Source organism: Chelonia mydas, chromosome 2 (assembly GCF_015237465.2).
Source record: "Chelonia mydas isolate rCheMyd1 chromosome 2, rCheMyd1.pri.v2, whole genome shotgun sequence".
Classification (NCBI taxonomy): Eukaryota; Metazoa; Chordata; order Testudines; family Cheloniidae; genus Chelonia; species Chelonia mydas.
Window position 1 is genome coordinate 25,825,760 of NC_057850.1, and position 19,198 is coordinate 25,844,957.

At 41.5% G+C, this 19,198-nt stretch overlaps 1 protein-coding gene across 1 annotated transcript in view; it reads left to right on the forward strand.

The window, feature by feature from the left end:
• EXT1 (exostosin glycosyltransferase 1) overlaps positions 1-4,523 on the forward strand; it is a 270,254-nt gene extending 265,731 nt beyond the window's left edge. The window contains exons 10-11 of the mRNA XM_027828563.3: positions 434-605; positions 4,111-4,523. Coding sequence (XP_027684364.1) covers positions 434-605; positions 4,111-4,296 — 358 coding nt within the window. The 3' untranslated portion in view covers positions 4,297-4,523. The remainder of the gene's footprint in view (positions 1-433; positions 606-4,110) is intronic.
• The last annotated feature ends 14,675 nt before the right edge of the window (positions 4,524-19,198 follow it).

Here is a 19,198-nt window from a genome sequence, read left to right on the forward strand (position 1 = left end):
GAGGGCCTTATTAGGCCATATTCCATTTTCTTTCCAACCACACCTGCTGATTTTTCTTGCCTCCGCATGCTCTTCCTTACAGTTACCCACCTTGGCTACGACAATGCACGTGGGCTAGTCCGAATTCTAGTCTTGCATTATCTTGCTTAAGATTTAAAGTCAACCCTATCTCTCTCCTACTAATTGTAAAAGGCCCAGTGGAGTTTTTAATTCTTGTATCCCTAATAGCTTAGTTTAATGGTATCATAAACTGTATCATCCTGCTTTTTCCTCCCCACTTTTCTGGTTTGATGGTTTGAGGCAACAAAGGTCCCATGATGTGCCCCTGGTCACACAGTGAGTTAGGGCCTCAACTGGGATTGAAATCCTGTGGTGTCCATGTGCCTCAGTAAGACAAAGACTTACATTAATGCCCCTGTTGTTGGCTTTCTAGATATTATCACTACCTGTACACTCATTACCTGCCTGCCAGCCTGAAGAATATGGTGGACCAACTGGCCAATTGTGAGGACATTCTAATGAATTTTTTGGTGTCTGCTGTGACAAAACTGCCTCCAATCAAAGTAACACAGAAAAAACAGTATAAGGAGACCATGATGGGGCAGGTATGTGTCTAGAGCATGTTTGATCCGTTGAGTCGTCTTGGTAAAATCACTTTTCGCTTCCAGACCAGACACATTTTGTAGGAAACCTCTGGGCTGAATGAAATTCTGCTTAATTTTTCATGATTCCTTGTTTGATAAAATCATAAATAGAGCTGGGAATATTTTTAATGAACCGAAGGAAAATCCAACAATAGAGATAGCAAATATCTGCCTGTGGAATGCAACATTGTCTCCCTCATTTTCCCATATTGTTTTATTTATTCATGGTGATGTAAAACTCATTCAACAGATTCCATGACAGCTGAATTTCAGTTAAGAGAATTATCTAATTAATAGTTTAGGTGCAAGCCTATTGTGCTGTTCTAAAAGTTTTTTTTTTTTAATGATTATTAATGAATGTAATGTACAGAGAAATCTCTGTGCTATTTAAAAATAATACCGCATTCTCAATGTGACTGGAGCAGTGTTCTTAAACTGGGTCACAACAGATGTAATTTGTTATTTTCAAATGTTTATTTCAAGTTGCTTCGTTAAGGAGATAAGGAAGAACCATCCACATGCTGTTATATTTGTCTCACTGCTGACACAATATGCTCAGTAGCCTCTGTAGTTCCTAGGCAAATTATTTATTTTAGAATTAGTTTTCATAGTGAGCAGATTTGCCTTTTCTAGCTACTAGTTAAGGATCCTGCCCCCTGAAAAGAATACCTTTTATAACACAGAAACTTGGCAAGCATGGCGTTCTACTGCTCTTGCGTAAGTGAGTCGTGGGAGTAGAGGACACAGTGCGCCCCCAGCATATCTGTGCAGGAGGCAGCCCATGGCCAGTGCTGCTACTGTGTTGTAGGGAAGAAAGGAGACCAGCAGTGCCATAAGTACTGCACACCAAAGAGAAAGATGGGAGTTGGATGAGGGCATAACGATGGCTCCAGTTGACAGCACTAACAATTCAGTGCTCTGGTGCCACAGGTACCACTGGTTGGTGTGGTCACTGAAGCACCCAGAAGAGGGCCTTACATGGCCAAAATGCCTCCATCTGCACCATTCAGAAGGTACCTTCCGCTACCCATTTGAGTTCCTCTGGTCCACAGAGCTGTACTTTGGCTCTTCACTTCAGACTACACACAGGCTTGCCTTTGCAGGAGATGGTAATGTAAATGAAAAATAAGTTACAATTGTCTTCCTAAAACAAGCTGTACCTGTAGCTACAGGGAATTGAATGGTCCATGTTCGTAATCCCTTGAAAAGACAAATAAAAAATTAACATAACAGAACCTTAAGGTTGTGACACCGATTAATAGTCATATGGAAATTCAATGCTAATGGCTGGATGTCTTCTATAATCCGCCAGAGCACACTTTTCCTAGCCTGCCCTGTTGTGATTACGTATAATCAAGTGTCTGGGATTAGTGCACATTAGAATCTACTGTTCGAGTTAAAATGGCCAGTTTTCCTGACTCTATCACTGTTTTAACATTTAATGAACACACTTTGAGTTTACGCTGTTTAAAAAAAAATTGCAGTACAAACAAAAGTAAAGTGCCACGCAAACATATGAGAGACGGCACAAAATAGATTTTAATGGCACTTTCTGAACACTTATAGTCTGTTGTTTCAAAGACTTGTTTTGGATCGAGTGCGTTCCTACATACAGTGAGGTGCATTATTTTCCAAATGGAGAATAACAACTCCCTCAAAGCTTTTAGGGCCTGATTTTCAGAGGTGCTGAGTACCCATAGCTGCTATGGACCTTAATGGGAGTTGTGGATGATCAGAACCTCTGAAAGTAAGGTTATTAGTATTTTAGGTAAATATGAAATGTGGCTTTCATACTAATTTTGAAAAGTGCTACATTAGCATGATCTGATGGAATGTAATCATTTCTGTGATTCCAGTTTATTTTCTCTACTTCTCTATCGAAGTGTATTGTGCTGGCTCCATCCACCGTGCTGTCTGAGCACCTGTATGCCCGTTTATTTGTAGGCCATATTCTAAAGCCCTGATCATGCTGACACACCTGAGTGAGTTTTTGCATTAAGAAGTTCCACTGAACTCTCAAACTCAATGGAATTACTCATGCATAAGGGATGCAGGACTGGGCCCTCAAAATGAATTTTTGACCTGACAAACTATAATGGTGTGACAGTGTTCATCTCTTAGGGCTCAGTCCTGTGAGATGCTCAGTATTCTCCACTCAAATTGACTCCAACATCAACTCCCAGAATTAGGCGTTTTATGGCCTCCTCCAACTCTCATAGACCTCAGTGAGACTTGGATTGGGCTGTTAGTTTGGGGGCCCTTGGGCTATTTTGAAGCTCTTACATGAACACTCTAGCTACTCAAGCTGCCATGTGTGCCCACTGATGACATGTGTTAGAATATAGCTTGAGGGTTGCACAATTAGCTCTGACATTTGCACCCCAAATGGCTTTTTTCGTGGGGGAATAATGTTTTATTGTCCGCTATCAAAAATAATCTGGGAATTGGGTTGAAATAGACAGATTCTAAATAATCTGGGAATTGGGTTGAAATAGAGATATGTCTTGACGTATTTCAGGGGATTTATCCCGCGGTATTTCTGTTCTAAACAAGCCGAATGATCATCATAAACCAAAAGACTTTTAACAGTCACAAAGCCAAGGGCACACAGTGCCAGGGCTGCCCAGAGGATTCAGGGGCCCTGGGGCAAAGCAATTTTAGGGGCCCTTTAATTAATTAAGTGCCTTTTTAATTTTTACTCACCGGGCGGCGCTCCGGGTCTTCGGCGGCATTTCGGCAATGCGTCCTTCACTCGCTCCGGGTGTATTTGGCAGCCCTGAAGGACCCGCCGCCGAAATGCCGCCGAAGACCCAGAGCACCACCCTGTCAGTAAAAACGCCACCGGGTGAGTAAAAGCGCCGCAGTGGGTGGTGCCTTTTTTGTGATCGCTCCCCCTGTTCACTCCACCTGGCTATGCCACTGGCCCTTCCATAAGAAAAGGTTGCAATACTATAGAATACTATATACTCCTGGGGGACCCTGCAGGGCCTGGGGCAAATTGCTCCCACCTCTGGGCGGCCCTGCGCAGTGCTTGTCATGTTGACCAGTATTGTTTCATTATTTCCTTGTACTCCCCCATCTGTCTGTATCCATCTGTTGCCTCTTGCCTTACACTTAGACTGTAAGCCCCTTGGGGCAGAGACTGTCTTTCTCTTCTATTTGTACAGCGCCTGGAACAATGGGATCCTGGTCCATGACTCAGGCTCCTAGGCACCACTGCAATACAAATAATAAGTAATAATAAGTTGTCCAGCTGTTACTAAGGTCAGAATTTGGTCCATGTGGCTTGAAATAGAGATACCAAGTATCTGTTTCTTACCAAATGTCAGCCCTATGTTGAGGTTTTAGAGCCAGGTGATGAGGTGCTGAGATCACCTCACAGCACAGCCTCGGTAACACCTTGTCTCCTGCCATTTACACAGCGTTGTTGACATGATGACTTAGCATTTCCTTTCTCTCCATTCAGACTTCCAGGGCTTCCCGCTGGGCTGACCCAGATCATTTTGCCCAGCGGCAGAGCTGCATGAACACTTTCGCCAGCTGGTTTGGCTATATGCCGCTGATCCATTCTCAGATGAGGCTTGACCCTGTCCTCTTTAAAGATCAGGTCTCCATCCTGAGGAAGAAATATCGAGACATTGAACGACTTTGAGGAGCCCTGCTGAGGGGACTGAACTGTTCTCCATGCCCAGTGCAGATCCACGGACACTTGGAGCCAGACTGTACCGAGGACAAAACCACATGCAAGTGGAAAGCAGAGTTGTGTGGCTCCAAGGAATCATTGTGCTGGACTGCTTCAAACCACCTCACAGGTTTCTGTCGTTCAAGACTAGGTTGTGTACAGTTTCATTATGGAACATTAAATAATTATTTTTGAAATGATTGCTATGCAGGTTAAAACTTTTTTAATGATCAAAAAACCCACAACTATTAAAAACAGAGTTCTTTCTTTAATCAAAATGGTGTTGGGTGTGAATATTTCCAAGTTGCCATTCCTTTCTTACAAGCATTCGAAGCTGCCATTGCTTTCTTACAAGCATTTTAATATCATTGCAGGGAAAACTGAATGAGAATTGCAAAATTAAAGGTTCAGCTCTCACAGGTAGAAATTGCAGCAGTTTCAAAAAAAATAAGAAAAAAAATCAAGCACAAACAGGACAGAAATTAAACATTGTTTCACTTAATGCCTTTTTTTTTTTAAATTTTCTCTTTCACTGCTCAAGTCAATGACAGTAAATGTATCAACCATTCTATTGCACAGAGGGAAAGCTGAAGAATGTCCATTTAGTGAAGCATAGTTAAGATCCTTCCCTCTAGGAAACAAAGACAATTAAACCCTATTTTTTAAATGGGGAAAAAAGATTGCCTCGGAAATATTAGTCAGTTGTCTGGTTTGCACAAAGAACACAACAAATAGGATGGAAGTCAAAGGGAGGAAGCCAATGCCTTTTATTGGTGGAGGTTCTATTTGAGTTATGAGTGACTCGTAAGAAATCATCATGACTTCTCTCATCAGGGTGTGGCAGGAGTTTGGAAGTTCTGTTTTAATTTTATACCTGTTATGAGCGGAGGAAAATATAGCAGCTACAGTGATGGGTAAGCTATAGTTTGCATGAGTTGCTCTTCTTGTGTGCAGGGGAGTAGATATCATGGTGGCACTATTTATGTCACAATAGTTAAGGGTCTATCAACATTCCCATTTTAATCCCCTTGTTTTGAAGGGGGATGGGAGGAAGAGGTAGTAGTTTGATGTTAAAAGGAAAAAAGAGTGTTTTCTGGACTAGGGTTTGACTTACAAGGACTTTGCCTGAAACCAGTTGCACTGAAGAAAATCAAATCAGTCTCGGTATTTCGTAGTTGTAAGAGTGAAAGCAAGTGGCCAGATTCCATCCTGGAGTTCTGTTGGCATCTGGAGTATTTCTGTCAATGGCAGTAGTTACTCCAGATGTAATCCATGGTAACTCAAGGTAGAATCTGGCCCAAAGATACATGTGGTAGTTCCAGGTACTTTTCTGTACTCCTTATAACTCTCAAAAGGTTTTATCATTTCAAACAGAAACATTTCAGTTATTTACACGATAGTGTGAACTAGTTACGTATATCTTTAAATTGTAGGAATAAAATAAAAACACTGATTTAAGCTAAAAAGAAGCGATTACAATCTACTGGATAAAGAAGCACTTTTATAAATTGTTTTAACTGTCACATATTTCCACGAGATGTCTCTGGGGTATTCAGCAAGAAGGTGTGACTTTGGCCCCAGATAAAACCACTGCAGAACATTCCTCACCTCATTCCTTTGTGTCTAGACCAGTGTTTCTCAAATGTGGCCATCAGGGACTTTTCTTGCGGCCACACTCCTGGGTGGTGATTGGAGGAGAGGTGGGAAAGCAGCAGCCCTTCCCCTGGAGCCACCAGCGGGGACTGGGCCTTGTCCCACTCTGGGGACACAAATGCTGGAGGAGCAGGCAGCCAGGGAGTTCCCCACCTTTCTGCGGCGGGCTGTGGGATCAGGCGTCAGCCTTGGGATGGTGAGCAGCAGGCTTCAGGCACAGGGCTTCATGCTTCATCTCTGCCCCGTGGTCCATCCTCAGGCCCCATTTCCCAGGTGCAGGGCACAAGGCTCTATCCCCCAGGCTGTACTACAGTGGGCTCCAGCCTCGGCCCTTGGCTGTGCAGCAGTAGGCTTCGGCCCTGGGCTCACCCCCCATTGCCCCGGCCCCTGCTGCCTCTGCCAGCCCCCCATCCATTCCCTTTATTGCCCCTGGCCCGCTTGCCTCCCTATCCACCTCCCTATCCAGGGCTTACTTGGGCCCCTGGCTTGCCAGGGCTGAGTAAGTCTGCTGTGAAAAGTGATACTTGTATGTTTGTTAATATCACTTTTCACAGCAGACTTAGCAGCTAGCTGGGAGGCTGTGCAAAGTGATATTAATATGCTAGCATCACTTTTCACAGCAGCAGACTTACTAGCCAGCAACTCTTTTAAAAAAAGCAACCAAAAAAGAAAAGAAACAAGAACGTGCAAAGCACCTTATTAGTGTTTCAATTCTGTTTAGCTCCAGTAAAGAATAGAGACAACTGTACGTTATTTTTATTGAGTCTGCAAAGAAAAAAAAAAAAACCCCACATAAATAAATTGCAATGATTTGGACATATATATGTGCATATTTATTTATTTTTTTCCTAAAGTTAATTAAATATTTTATGAAAAATTTCCAGAGCAGCTACCAGCAAGAGTTGGGCCGCACTCTGAGGCCATCAAAAAAAATTTTGTGAGAACCCCTGGTCTAGACAGTTGATACACGGGATGGAGAGAGCATGTTCTCAAAGCCAGAGAAAGAGTGAAGGTGGTTGTGTCAGTTACTGGGTTCTATTCCTAACTCAGCCACTGATTCCTCATGTGGCTGTGGTCAAATCACTTAATCACTGTGTGCCTCAGTTTACCCTGCTGTAAAATTGACATAGTAATGTTTATCTCCCGGAGGGGTGATGAAGTTTAATTAGTGTTTGTAGCAAAACATATAAGCTCCTCAGCAGAAAGATACAGAAGTGCACAATACTGTTACTGTTTGTTAGTACGTGATCTCCTGTTGGGATATTCCAACCAGTGGCTTTCTTTCCATATGAACCGCAATAACCAAGTACAATACAGTGAGTTAGGGGCAGAGTTCTCAAGTTCCTGGCACTGTTGTTTAAGTCTGAGCCAAACCCCATAAAGGACACTGCCAAGGTCTTTTGAACTTTCCTTATTCTAATTTTTGCACTTAGGGAGCAAGAGACCAAACTCTGTTGGCCTGATTTTCAAAAGTGCTGATCACCCAACTGCTCCCATTGGGTCTCCTTTCTTGAGGCCTCTTATTTAGGTGCTAAAATATGGCCCATCTTCAAGGCACCCATTTGTGAACATTGTGTCCTGTCATTCAAATAGTGGACAAGCCCAGCACAGCTCCTAGTTTGTTTGTTTTGTTTGTGGACAAGCACATGGCTGTTTCAGCAGCTCGCTCTGGGAGCTAGGTAATGGGCCTCTAGCCAGCAGGAGAAGTGCCTGAGGGTTGTGGGGGCTAGTTCATTATACAAAAATAATGCCCAGAGTTCTGCTTTTCTTTTATATAATGTAATTTCTTGGCAGAAGTAGGATGGGTTCTTAAGAAAAGGCAGTGGGTATTATCCATTTTTAAAGGGCAGCAGGTGAAATCTTGGGCTAAAACTCTTTGACAGCATCTCTTCAATGTTCTTTTTATGTGTAGTTTCCATGGGTGGCAAAAAGAGAGTAAGGGGGCTAAATCTGAATATCATTCGAGGCTCTTTCTGTTTCCAGATCACTAATTAAAGAAGCAACTATAAAAAGCTGAACTTCAGATTGGTTTCGGATAGGTATGAGGCACTTTTCTGTGTAACATGTTACCAAGACATAGCCATCTCTCTAACAAAGAATGCATCTCACTGCCAACCTTGCTAATGGCCACAGATCTCTCTGCCCATGTGTGGAGATTCAGTTCCTCGCTGAGTGCTGAAAGTTGGATGCAGAGCCAGTTTAGAACTTTATGCATTAGCCACAGTGAAAACTTTATCAGCCAGTGCTCCTGAAGGATCCTAAGCATGTTTCACACCCTCACCTCCCACCTCTCCTCCACACCTTCACGTGTAACTGTGCTGTACAGAGCTGTGCAGTTTCTGTAGCAAACAAAACCCTCCTTTATCATGTCCTATGAATGTGTCAGTGTTTATTTTTTTCTTAATTCAAATGGTGCTCAAACAAAAGTCTCTCCTTGTTGCTTTCCTCTCTTGGTTTTTCTGTTCTAGGTTTGTTTGGTTTTTGTTAACAGCAGGCTATGTTAGCCTTTACGTTACAGGTACTTGAATGCCTGCTGACTTGAAGGAGTGTTAAGCATGTGGCCTTTAGTAAAGGTTACCAACCTTAATTTCATCAGGGGTGACTTAGATTTATGTGAATAGATCCATGCCATTAAAACAGAATAAAAACAGGGATCAGGGTTTGGGAGAAGTAATTAATTTTTAATTGAATTTATTAAAAAAAATCCCTACTTGGTTGTTGTTTGAATGAGACCCATTGCTGGAGGAGGGTTTCATAATGAGAAAAACGAGACACAAAAGTAGGGGCAAACTTCCAGGATTAGAGAATGCCTGGCTCCCCTCACAGCGCCTTGGGGCTGTGTGAGATCTTATTTGCTATCCTTCCATTTCTGAAAAACTCTAATTATTCCCACAACTTTTTCTAAATGTGAATGTTTAAGCTTTGCAACGATTTCATAATGATATGCAGCTTTTGAGCACTTTGATCTACTTTTCCATTTGAATCCACCATGGATTTGATCAAGTTGAGATTTCAATTTCTTTTTAGAGCCAGGTTTGATAAAGAAATTAATCTTTAACCAATGAGCCCCTCTTTTAAAATACCTCTTTTCCACAAAATATTTTATGTCAAAAATGGAAGTGATAATTTGACATTGAAACAATTGTACCAGCCTATATTCATCTGGTACATCGATTCTGTCCTTAAAAAATAAAACCCTTTTTTCCCCTGTCTAAAATGCGACATACTTGTGTCTGTCTCCCCTTTCCAAAACAAAAGAACAGTATGTGGTTTTCATTATAATACCCTTTTTGATAGAAATCTATTTGTTAAATCCCCAAATCAAGCATTCTCTTACAGCAAAGAAAGGATGGGGTTTTTTTCCAGTCTGGCTTTGCTGTTGGAAATTGCAGCTTTAGCAAGGTGCAAAGAAACATTGCCATAAAGGACAGTAGCCCAGTCCTACAGTGGGATCTATTGACTTCAGTGGGTACGCCGCATATATGGACCCATGATCCTTTGCAGAGCCCTGTAGAAGTCAACTGAGCTTTCTGCAGGTGCTGGGGTCTGCCCACTGCAGGATCAGAGCCATTGTCTCTAAGATAATGAAACAGAGTCCTCCAAGATTTGTACGTCTCACCCTTGCGTAAAGTGATGTCAAGCTGACCTCTATACCAACTTATTTTATGTCATTACATGCTTTTTTACAGCTGTAGTTAATTTCTTTGTAACCACCTGATGCATTAGGATTTTTCTCCCTCCTTGACATGAATTATCATTTCACACTGAAATGAGGGGTGATCAAATAGGCCTTGTGACAGTGTACATAATCTTGTATATTTATTTTGAGAGATAATATGTATAGTATATGATTGAACAGGATGAAAAATCAAACTGGGAATACTTAGATGGGCAATTGTAAAGCAAACAAAAAAAATCATACCTTATTTTGTGTAAAATGTACACTTGGGGGAAAAAATTTCTAATGTTTTACCAGTGTTTTCATCGTGCTGCCACATCTTTTTTTTTTTTTTAAAGCGTCCCCTCTTCCCCCCATTTGACTATAATATGGTGTAATTAAACTTCAAGAAAGTGTGTAACAAAGAGAGAGAAAAAAATTACAAAGCCATATAACTTGATTTACTTCATTAACCTGTATAACGTTATAGGTTTACCATCAAAGATAGGTTGTTTTTATAGATAGTGTCACCAAAGACTTTTTTTCTTCAGATTTATTAAAATTTTTGTTAATAAATTATGTACTATTCTGTCATAGTGTGTTTATTATTTTTAATGAAGAGCCACAACTTTGCTTGTACTTCTGACAATGCAAATGGGAGGGGTGTGATTGTCATTGATCTCAAAATTCGGATTACTTACTGTTAACTACTTTTTCCTGTATCTATTTTCTCCTCAAATTGTACAGAGGAATGTGTGGTTGTGTCTTATATCTATATCTTATATAGATAATATATTTATTGTATCAGGTATACACAGTGGTAGCTATTAAAAATTCAACATTTACCCTGCAGTTACCATCGAGCGTTACCTGAGAAAAATGCAGTATTTCCCCATACCTGGAATATTAAATCTCTCTCTCTCTCACCCACACACAATCATCGCTGGCACCCATCAGTAGTGGTGTCACAGATAATGTGTCATGATAACTGTTGACTAATGCTGACCTTTTAATGGCAATCACTGTGTATATGTGTGTGTTGTACTGCTATTGATCTCCAAGGCTTAAAGATTTAAAGATGTTTATAAGCCCTTTTGCTGTCTAACATTAAACAGTGATAGATAGGTTTGGGGTTATGTTTCTACAGAGACCTTGAGTCTACCTGGTTATTTGGCAAACACCCAAAAGCATTCATTCAAATAGAAAGTTTATTGATTAAACACAAGAAAGAACAAGAAAGAAAAACACACATTCATATTGAAACTGCGGTTGAGAGATTATGCAAAACAAAATCATAACGTTTAAAGTCCTTCTCCTTTTGGAGACAGAATATCAGTCTCTTATTTTCAGAACAATCTTTCTTTGATAAGGAAAAGGTTAATTTTACCCTCAGTGGGAAGGGCATTTACTTATCCTGTTCTTAACAGACAGACACAAGGAAGGGGAGACAGAATAGGAAAGATGGATGAAATATGGCTTCTGTTGATGTTTTTGGAACACTGGACTGCTGATTAGTTATGAGTAGATGCTTTGGCTGGCAAGTCAACCACAACACCTGCTGCTTGGACCCTGGCTCATGCTCTGGTCAGGGATGTCATCTTTTGGATCCTTTGTCCTTAGACAAGGCAGATTTGAATGAATGCAGTATAGTTGATTTTAGGATTCAATGAAAAGCTGAGAGAATGGGAGAAAAGAGGGAGGTGAGAAAGTAACACAACAAGGGAGTGGAAAACAGTACAGGACCTTACTTGGCTCTGCAGTTCAGCAAATTAGGTATTCCCACTGATGGGCTGAGGATTGGATGGTATGATTGTGTGATGACTTTCAGCTCTCACAGGTGAAAACAAAGTTCCTTAAAGAAGAGCAAGCCAACTAGCCTTCCTCTCTGGAAGAACATCCTTCGCCTGATCAGCTCCTGACTTAGGTCGAGGAAACTGAGATGAATCAAGATTAGTTGCAGTGTTGGCTGGTCAGGGGATGAGCTGGGGGAAAATAATTTCTTCTTTTCAATGTGTCTTTTTAAGAACCCAAAAAGGAGTCAAAGTGGGTGACATGTTTTATCCTCATTATTTTGTCCACTAACTAAATCTGTTTCTATAAGGTCAAACTTGGCTTAGGTAACTTTGTTCCCACATTTTCTTGTTTACTAAGTAGGATTTTACCTGATGATTAGTAGGCCATTTTTGTTTGGAGTAATTCAGTTTTTCTGTTTGGTTTCCCTGCACCTGTTCATAACATTCATTTATTGAAAACAATTTGACTTATTTTCCATGGATAATTCTCAAGCAGACGGCAAGTCATAGATTATGGTGACATGCTATGAACTTTCACATACTTTTCACAGTTGCTTAGGGTAAATTTTTAAGTACAATAATCACAACAACAACAACATCACAGTGAAAATTGCCCTACCATAAATTGTCATCCCATCTGGTCCTACTTCCAAAAAAAAATCTTGTCTATCTCAGAGAATGGCTGCAGAAAGCAGATGAGTGGCTGGCTCATTAGTTATATCACAATATAAACATTAAGATACTTGGCTTGTGAATCACAATATAACATCACATGTGTCTGAGTTTTCATTTACTAATGTTAACAGAAAGAGGAATTCTATTGTCTGTTTACCTGCAGAATGCAAAAAAGAGGGACAGATTCTCAGCTGCTGTAAATTGGTGTAATCCCATTGAAGTCAAGGGAGCTATGTTGACTTACACGAGCTGAGGATATGAGCCCATATATTGAAGGGGAAATTCATAGAAATAATAACTATGCAAATGACACACTTTTACAGCAGAGCTTTTCTGAAAATTATCTGTTAAATTCATTGTATGGTAACTTGAATTGAGACATATATATAAAGATGGGTCTGCACTGATCTGCATTCTATTGGGAATGCTTCTTAGGGAAAAGAAAATAGCTTCCACTGAAAACCAAATATATTGTTTTCTCCTTCCATGAAAACTGTTAGCAAAGCATATTTATAATGTAATCAGATGGAACCAGATTTGTCTTATCTTAAGATTTCAAACAATTTAAAAACTGCTTTTGGGGTGGCTATTAGGGATGTTGCATGATGGGTCTTATTCCAGACTTTCTTCTTGTTTTATCTAATATTGGCTTTGCAAGAGTATCGGAATTAACATTCCTTCCAGACTATATGTTCTTTTGAGGCGGTCTCCTAGTACAGCTCAGCTCATTCTGTGTGTCACTGAGAGGGTTTTTCACATTAATAATGAGTTGCTGTATCACACTGTATTTTATTTTCTCCTCTTTTCATCTCTAACACCCCGCACACAGCACACCCCCTTTCTGTAATTAACAGCTGTTCTGTTGACTTTTACAGAATTAGAGAATAGAACATTTTGTTTTAAAAGGGAATTTTAATAAGTCCATATTTGATACTTCCCTGTATCGTATTTGAACAAAGCAATGCTAACATCAACTACAGAGGTCAAAAAATAACTATCTCGTTATATTTCACTGAAAAGAAAACTTGGGGTAGTGTCTACACCAGCATTTTTTCTTAAATTTTTCCATTGGAACAGCTCCCCAGTAGGGACTATACTACAAATGTTGGTGCAGACCAGCTGCTGGCATGTTATTATTTATTTGTATTATCGTAGACCTAGGAGTCCTAGTCGTGGATCAAGAACTCATTGTGCTATGTGCTCGACAAACACAGCCCCTGTCCCAACGAGCTTACAGTCTAGGGTCAGATTTTCAAAACAGCTCAGCTCCCATTTGGGCATTTCCACCTATCATTAACTAATGATTTTGGGATCCTTCATTTTTTGGGTGCCCAATTTGAGACATCTTTAAAAGGCCTGGTTCTCAGGACAAGCGTGAGCACCTTCTCTCAGAAGATCATTGGACATCCAAAACCAGACCCCTAAAATCACTAGCACTGTGGAAAAGGAGAGACTTACATGAAAGCGGTCAGATTTCCAACAGTGCTCAGTTTCTGGCAACAGCCATTGTTTTCCACTCAGCTGCTGGGTGCTGAGCTGTTTTGAAAATCTGGCCCTTAACTATTATGTCACCTCTCCCTGCTCAGAGCTGGTTTACATGACAATCCAGTTTAAACACCAGAGGCCTAGCTACATCATTGCTCCTGCAGTTGGTACTACTGTTGGAGGTGCAGTGGTTGGAAATTTGAAGGGAATTGCTAATGCTGACATGGTCAGGGGGCCAGAAGCTGGCTTTATAAATCAAAAGGTGTGTCAGGATTTTGCTTCGGTTTAGATCACAGTAATGGTGGGACAATGAGGATCTGATTCTCCATTCACTTAGACTGGGGTAACTCAGTAGTGGCTACACTGAAGATGATGGATTTTTAGTGGTGTAAGAAAGAGGCAAATTAGAATATATATGCATATTAATATGAATTATCTTCATATTCAGTCGTGGTTTGGTCCTGCCAGTTACTGAGCCACATCTAAGCGGTGCTGAATACCTTCAGCTCCCACTGAATGACTTCAGCTGGAGTTCAAGGTTCTCGGCACCTAATCGTATACCTACAAGCAGAGTCAGACAGTTAAACCACTCTGTACACGCAGATCAGACTGTGTTCACTGTAACGTGGTCATTGGTCAAAAAGCCCATGACATTTTATTCAGCAGGGTTATTTCTTTTATAACCAGAGAATAAGAAAAGCAGAAATAAAGCATCCACTTCCCTTAAAAATTACTAACTGTAATGTGTGCCAGTCCACTGCATTTCCATCTCCCTCCTCCATAGTGAATCAGAGTGTATCACAAAATAATCTAAAAATTGTGACTTGCCCAGGATACCAAGCAATAACTGAGATGGGACCAGGTAATAATGGAATCATCTTAAGTCTACAAACTGACTAAATACAACCCTGGGAAGTAATGAAATATATTTAGTTCATTCCAAAACCAGCTAATAACTGACAGACATGCATGCACTCTCTCTGTCTCTTTGTCTCCGTCCCCGTGGGGCTAGATTCTGATTTTACCAACAGCAGAGTAAATCCAAGTCATTAGAGGTGTGAAATCAATGGCAAAACTCTCACCTACTTCAGTGGAGTAAGATCAACCCCTAGGTCAGTGGTTCTCAAACTTTTTTTTCTGCGGACCACTTGAAAATTGCTGAGGGTCTCGGTGGACCACTTAATGATCTTTCCAGATGTTGTTTGTACCGTTAGCTAACTATTGTAAAGCACTTTGGAGAAAAGCGCTATATAAAAAAACCTAAATAATAATGAACGTGTTTTTGCTCTACAAATAAAAGCACACAACTCATTTTAATATCAGTAGTCTCTCCCCTGCCGTGGCAGCCACCGAGCTGGGCTGGGAAGGAGGGGGTTCTCTCCCCGGCAGCCCTGAAGCTGGAGAAAGTTGCTCTGGTGCCGCAGCCCTGCACATCCCAAATTCCCCCTACCCCTCTTCTCACCCCACTGCCTCCTCCAATCTAGCCCCTATTCCCCCCAACCTACTCCCATTCCCACCCACGTCACTTTACATGTGCATCTTCTCCAGGGTCCAGGCACCTAATTAGTGGAGCCCCGCCTGTGCAGCTCACTTATTAGGTGGGTGGCCCTTTATTCTCTCGTGTGTGGCCGCCCAGGTGCACACCATAGAAGGAACTATCTGCGGACCACCTGAATGGAGCTCGCCTACCATTGGTGGTCCGCAGACCAGAGTTTGAGAACCTCTGTCCTAGGTCAATAAGCTCAGTTTAGCGGTCGGTTGCCAGGATACCCAAGGCACTCATAGAAAGTTTGCTTGGAGTTGGGAGGTTGCAGTGATCATGTATCCACCACCTGGCCTTCAGTTTTCCAGGTGGGCAAGGTGGGGGAAGTCCAGTTCAATATGCTCCCCAATCACACTGACAGATACCACCGTCAGAAAGGGGCAGCTTTCTTAAGGAGAAGCCTGGACCTCCTTATTAAGGAAATGAATGAATACAATGATTATACACAAAGACTCTGGGCTTTTTCCTTTATCATTGGTGAGTCTGCATAAAGAAAGCCTCTGATTGCTTGTAAAAATAACTGCACAAGTGTGGCACTGAACTCTCATTAGTTAGACCAGTAAGGATTTTATAGGCATCTTTTTGGGAGTCTCCAGGCCAACAGCCTGAACTGTGTGACACATGCCCATGCTGTTGGGCCTTTGAACGTCTAGCTCTGAAAAGAGAAGCAAGGATGTTATAATGCTGGCCAACCGGGATTGCATTTTTGGGGGCAAGGGCAGGGACTTTTTATTCTGTGTTTATAGAGCACCAAGTACAATGAGTGCCCATAACTAGTGCTCCTAGGTGCTAAGGTAATACAAAGGCATAATAAAAGTAAGCCTTGAAAGGTAAAAGGTAAGAGAAGAAGTATTTAACAGGTAAAGCACCAAGACAGCCAGTCAGATGAGAACAATCTGGCTTATTAAGCCGCTCATTTATTTTCCTTCCTTAGCGCTTTACATCGTGGATGTTATTTTGCCAGTAGTGCCGTTTAGAACAGGGAACCAGAAAAAACATTTGACCACAAAAAGAATAATAAATGAAGGGGGTTTTCCAATCTGTTTTTTGAAAAACGTCTTCCAAATTGGGACTTTGAAGCTGGGACTTCTGGATGGCAAAAGATCACAGCTGCCATGTGCCAAGAGCAAGGGCCTGGCAGTCAGGACTCCTGGGGTCTATGCCTGAATCTATTTTTGCCAAGAATCAGATGAGTATTAAGTCCTGTACCTGTAGCACAAGAAGTGATGGGAGCTTTTAGTGTTTGTGCTAGAGCTTCCTGGTCCTCATATGAAGGGATAAGCACAAAGTTGTATTTATCATTCACTGCAGGAGAACCTCCCTGATACATGCTGGTGGTTGGGAAACCCATAGGGAAATTACTGATGGCTTTTTTAAACTAGCGTGTAACTAAGAGACAGTAAAAAAGCATAATGATTTATGCTGCATCACAGCAAGAGCAATATCTGAAGCATTTACAAAGACAGATCAGACTCATTTTCCCTATTTAGCAGCTGGGTAAAATGCAGGGCAGAGTTTGAGGGCTCAATGATGAGCACCTCGTGCAATAGGTTAGGCACCTGGGTCATTAAGGGTGCTCACTGCCTTGCAAACATATCCACAATGACACAGCAAGTCAGTGGCAGAACCAGAAGAAGAGCTCAGTTCTCCTTAAATCCAGCTTTCTCCACTGAACCATTCTGCCTTTCTTATCCTGCTCATGGTATGCTAGTTAATACTTCGTAGTGTGTAATGCAGGCTGAGCAATAGGACACCTTGCCGTAGCACTCCACGCTGAATTCATTGCGGGTGGTCTGCTGGGCCTGTGTGCATGGGTTAATGCCAGGCAAATTAGTGAAGTCGTACTGTACTCTGCAATTGGCAAACTTCAATGCTTATTTAGCTTTCCACAATTCTTCCAACCTTTCTTTGACTGCAGTCTGAAAAGAAGCGGTGCTGTTTCAATCAAACCAACCAAAAGAAACCAACAGAATTTATCCAGCATGCTGAAGCCCTAAAGGCATCATTCATAACAAGTCGTCCTCGGTGGCAGAATGAAGCTGGTGCCAAGATGCCTTCTGAAGGGTGCTATCAAATCTGAAGTGTTACATAGTAAGCAGTGCATGCATGTGCGCACACGCGTGCTGACAGCACAGGGTGGGATGGCAGTTTGCATCCTGAAAATACTTGCAAATGACCTGCGGTGCTTTTTACGTGTAATGCATCAAACTTAATGGGCTACACAACATATTTTGTGATGCAATAAATGCAATGAGTCACTAAAGTGCATTGAATGTCATTTACTGTGTGGAACATATGGATATATTTAATTCACTCTAAATAAAGAGCTTTAGTAACCCTATCTTTGTTCCCCGTTGTTGTGCTGAGCAAACAATAATACCCGTTTTCTTTTCCTACACAGCAGCCTTGGTCCAGTTGATAACTCCTTCTTGATGAGATGCAATAAATAATTGACCACAAAAGTTCCAGACTGGCAATTTAGAAGGGGTTAATGTTTGGGTTAGGAGAATGATCAAAGGCAATATATTGCTCTGCCAAAGCATGTGCTTGAGGAAATTCAAAGCAATGCTCATTGATTTGTCCGTCTTATTGGTTGTAAGTTACATTTGATGCAGGAAGCTTTCCATTAATAGATCAAGAGTTCTGCACAGAACATGAGCCAAGAGTGTTAATACATAGTGTTTTCATTTAGAAAATGAATGTCTCTATCAGAGTTGGTTCCTCCGCAGGAATTTGTTTATGTTGTTTCACTGCATCCGTATTTCCTGTCAAACAGCTAAGTAAGCACCAGAATGGGTTGAAGGTTGGTGCACAGATTAATTTTCAACATAGAAGAATGCTTATTTTTTTCCTTTTGGTGAGTGGTTATGCAACCTCATTCTCGGTTGCAGAGGAGTGAGCCTTTTAAAAAAAAAGTCTTGATTCTTCTGCTTACATTGGGAATCCTCTTTTATCATTCTACAGATTTATACCATTGCTCGTTTACTTGTGCAAATTCGGTATGAACGGGGAACTTACCATAAGTTAACTGTCTTGTTCACAAAATACACTTAGCAATGTGGTAGAAGGTTTGCCAATGAACATCTAGAAGTAGGGTAGGCAGCAGCTTGTCTGCAATATAATGTAATTATTTTCAGAGTTCATATTCAGTTTGGACTAGGCAATGGGGAAGAGGCTGTTGGATAAGAACTTCATGGCATTGCTGCTCCTGGGAGTCTGAATTCTCCTATCTGTACTTCAAAGCCGCAAACCTGGAACAATTTCCTGTAAATGTGTGATATTTTGTCATTTTAGAGTGAACGTCCATCCTTGTTTTTAATTTGTTTCATTGTATTTGTGTGTGTGATGTATTATCTCCACCCCACCATCTGAAGTGTGCTGGTAAAATGATGGCTGAGTAGGCCCCAAGAAACTTTTAGGGGCTAGTTTTACTCATATGCCCCAGCTGCTTTGTGCCACTTCGGTAACACAAAGCAGCTGTAAGCTCAGTTTAACTGTCTGGTTAAACTGGGTCGACGGCTGCTTTGCATCAGCTGGAGCATACTGATGAGTCTGGTCCTAGATGTTTAATAGCTGGTATATCCTCTCTCTAAGGCCTACGATCCACCCTTTCAGGGAAATGGACTCCTTGCAAGGTCTCTTCCATTTATAACTGGTTTAACTAAGCATCCAGAAATACCCTGCTATTGGTATTGGGATGTTGTAACCTATTACTTTTTTGTGGACAGGATCATACCAGTGTGCAGGAGGGAGCGTGCTGAGCCACTAGGTCTAGATAGAAAACTATCCTGCATTGTCTCTTTGCCCTTTGTTCTCACTCTTTCCCTGCAGCACTACCCTGCTGCCCTCTGTAAGCAGCAGCAGTGAAAGCTTAGGCTCCCAAATCTCCAAAGTGCTGTGTCCATGCTTCAGAGACTGGAACATTAGTCAATTTCACTGCCCTTGCTGCTAGGGAGCACAGAGCAGAACAGAGCGATGTGCTGAGGAACTAAGTGACATGGGAGGTTTCAGGGCGGGCTTTGACTCCCCCTCACAGTCCCGCTGGTATTTAAAATATGTACATGG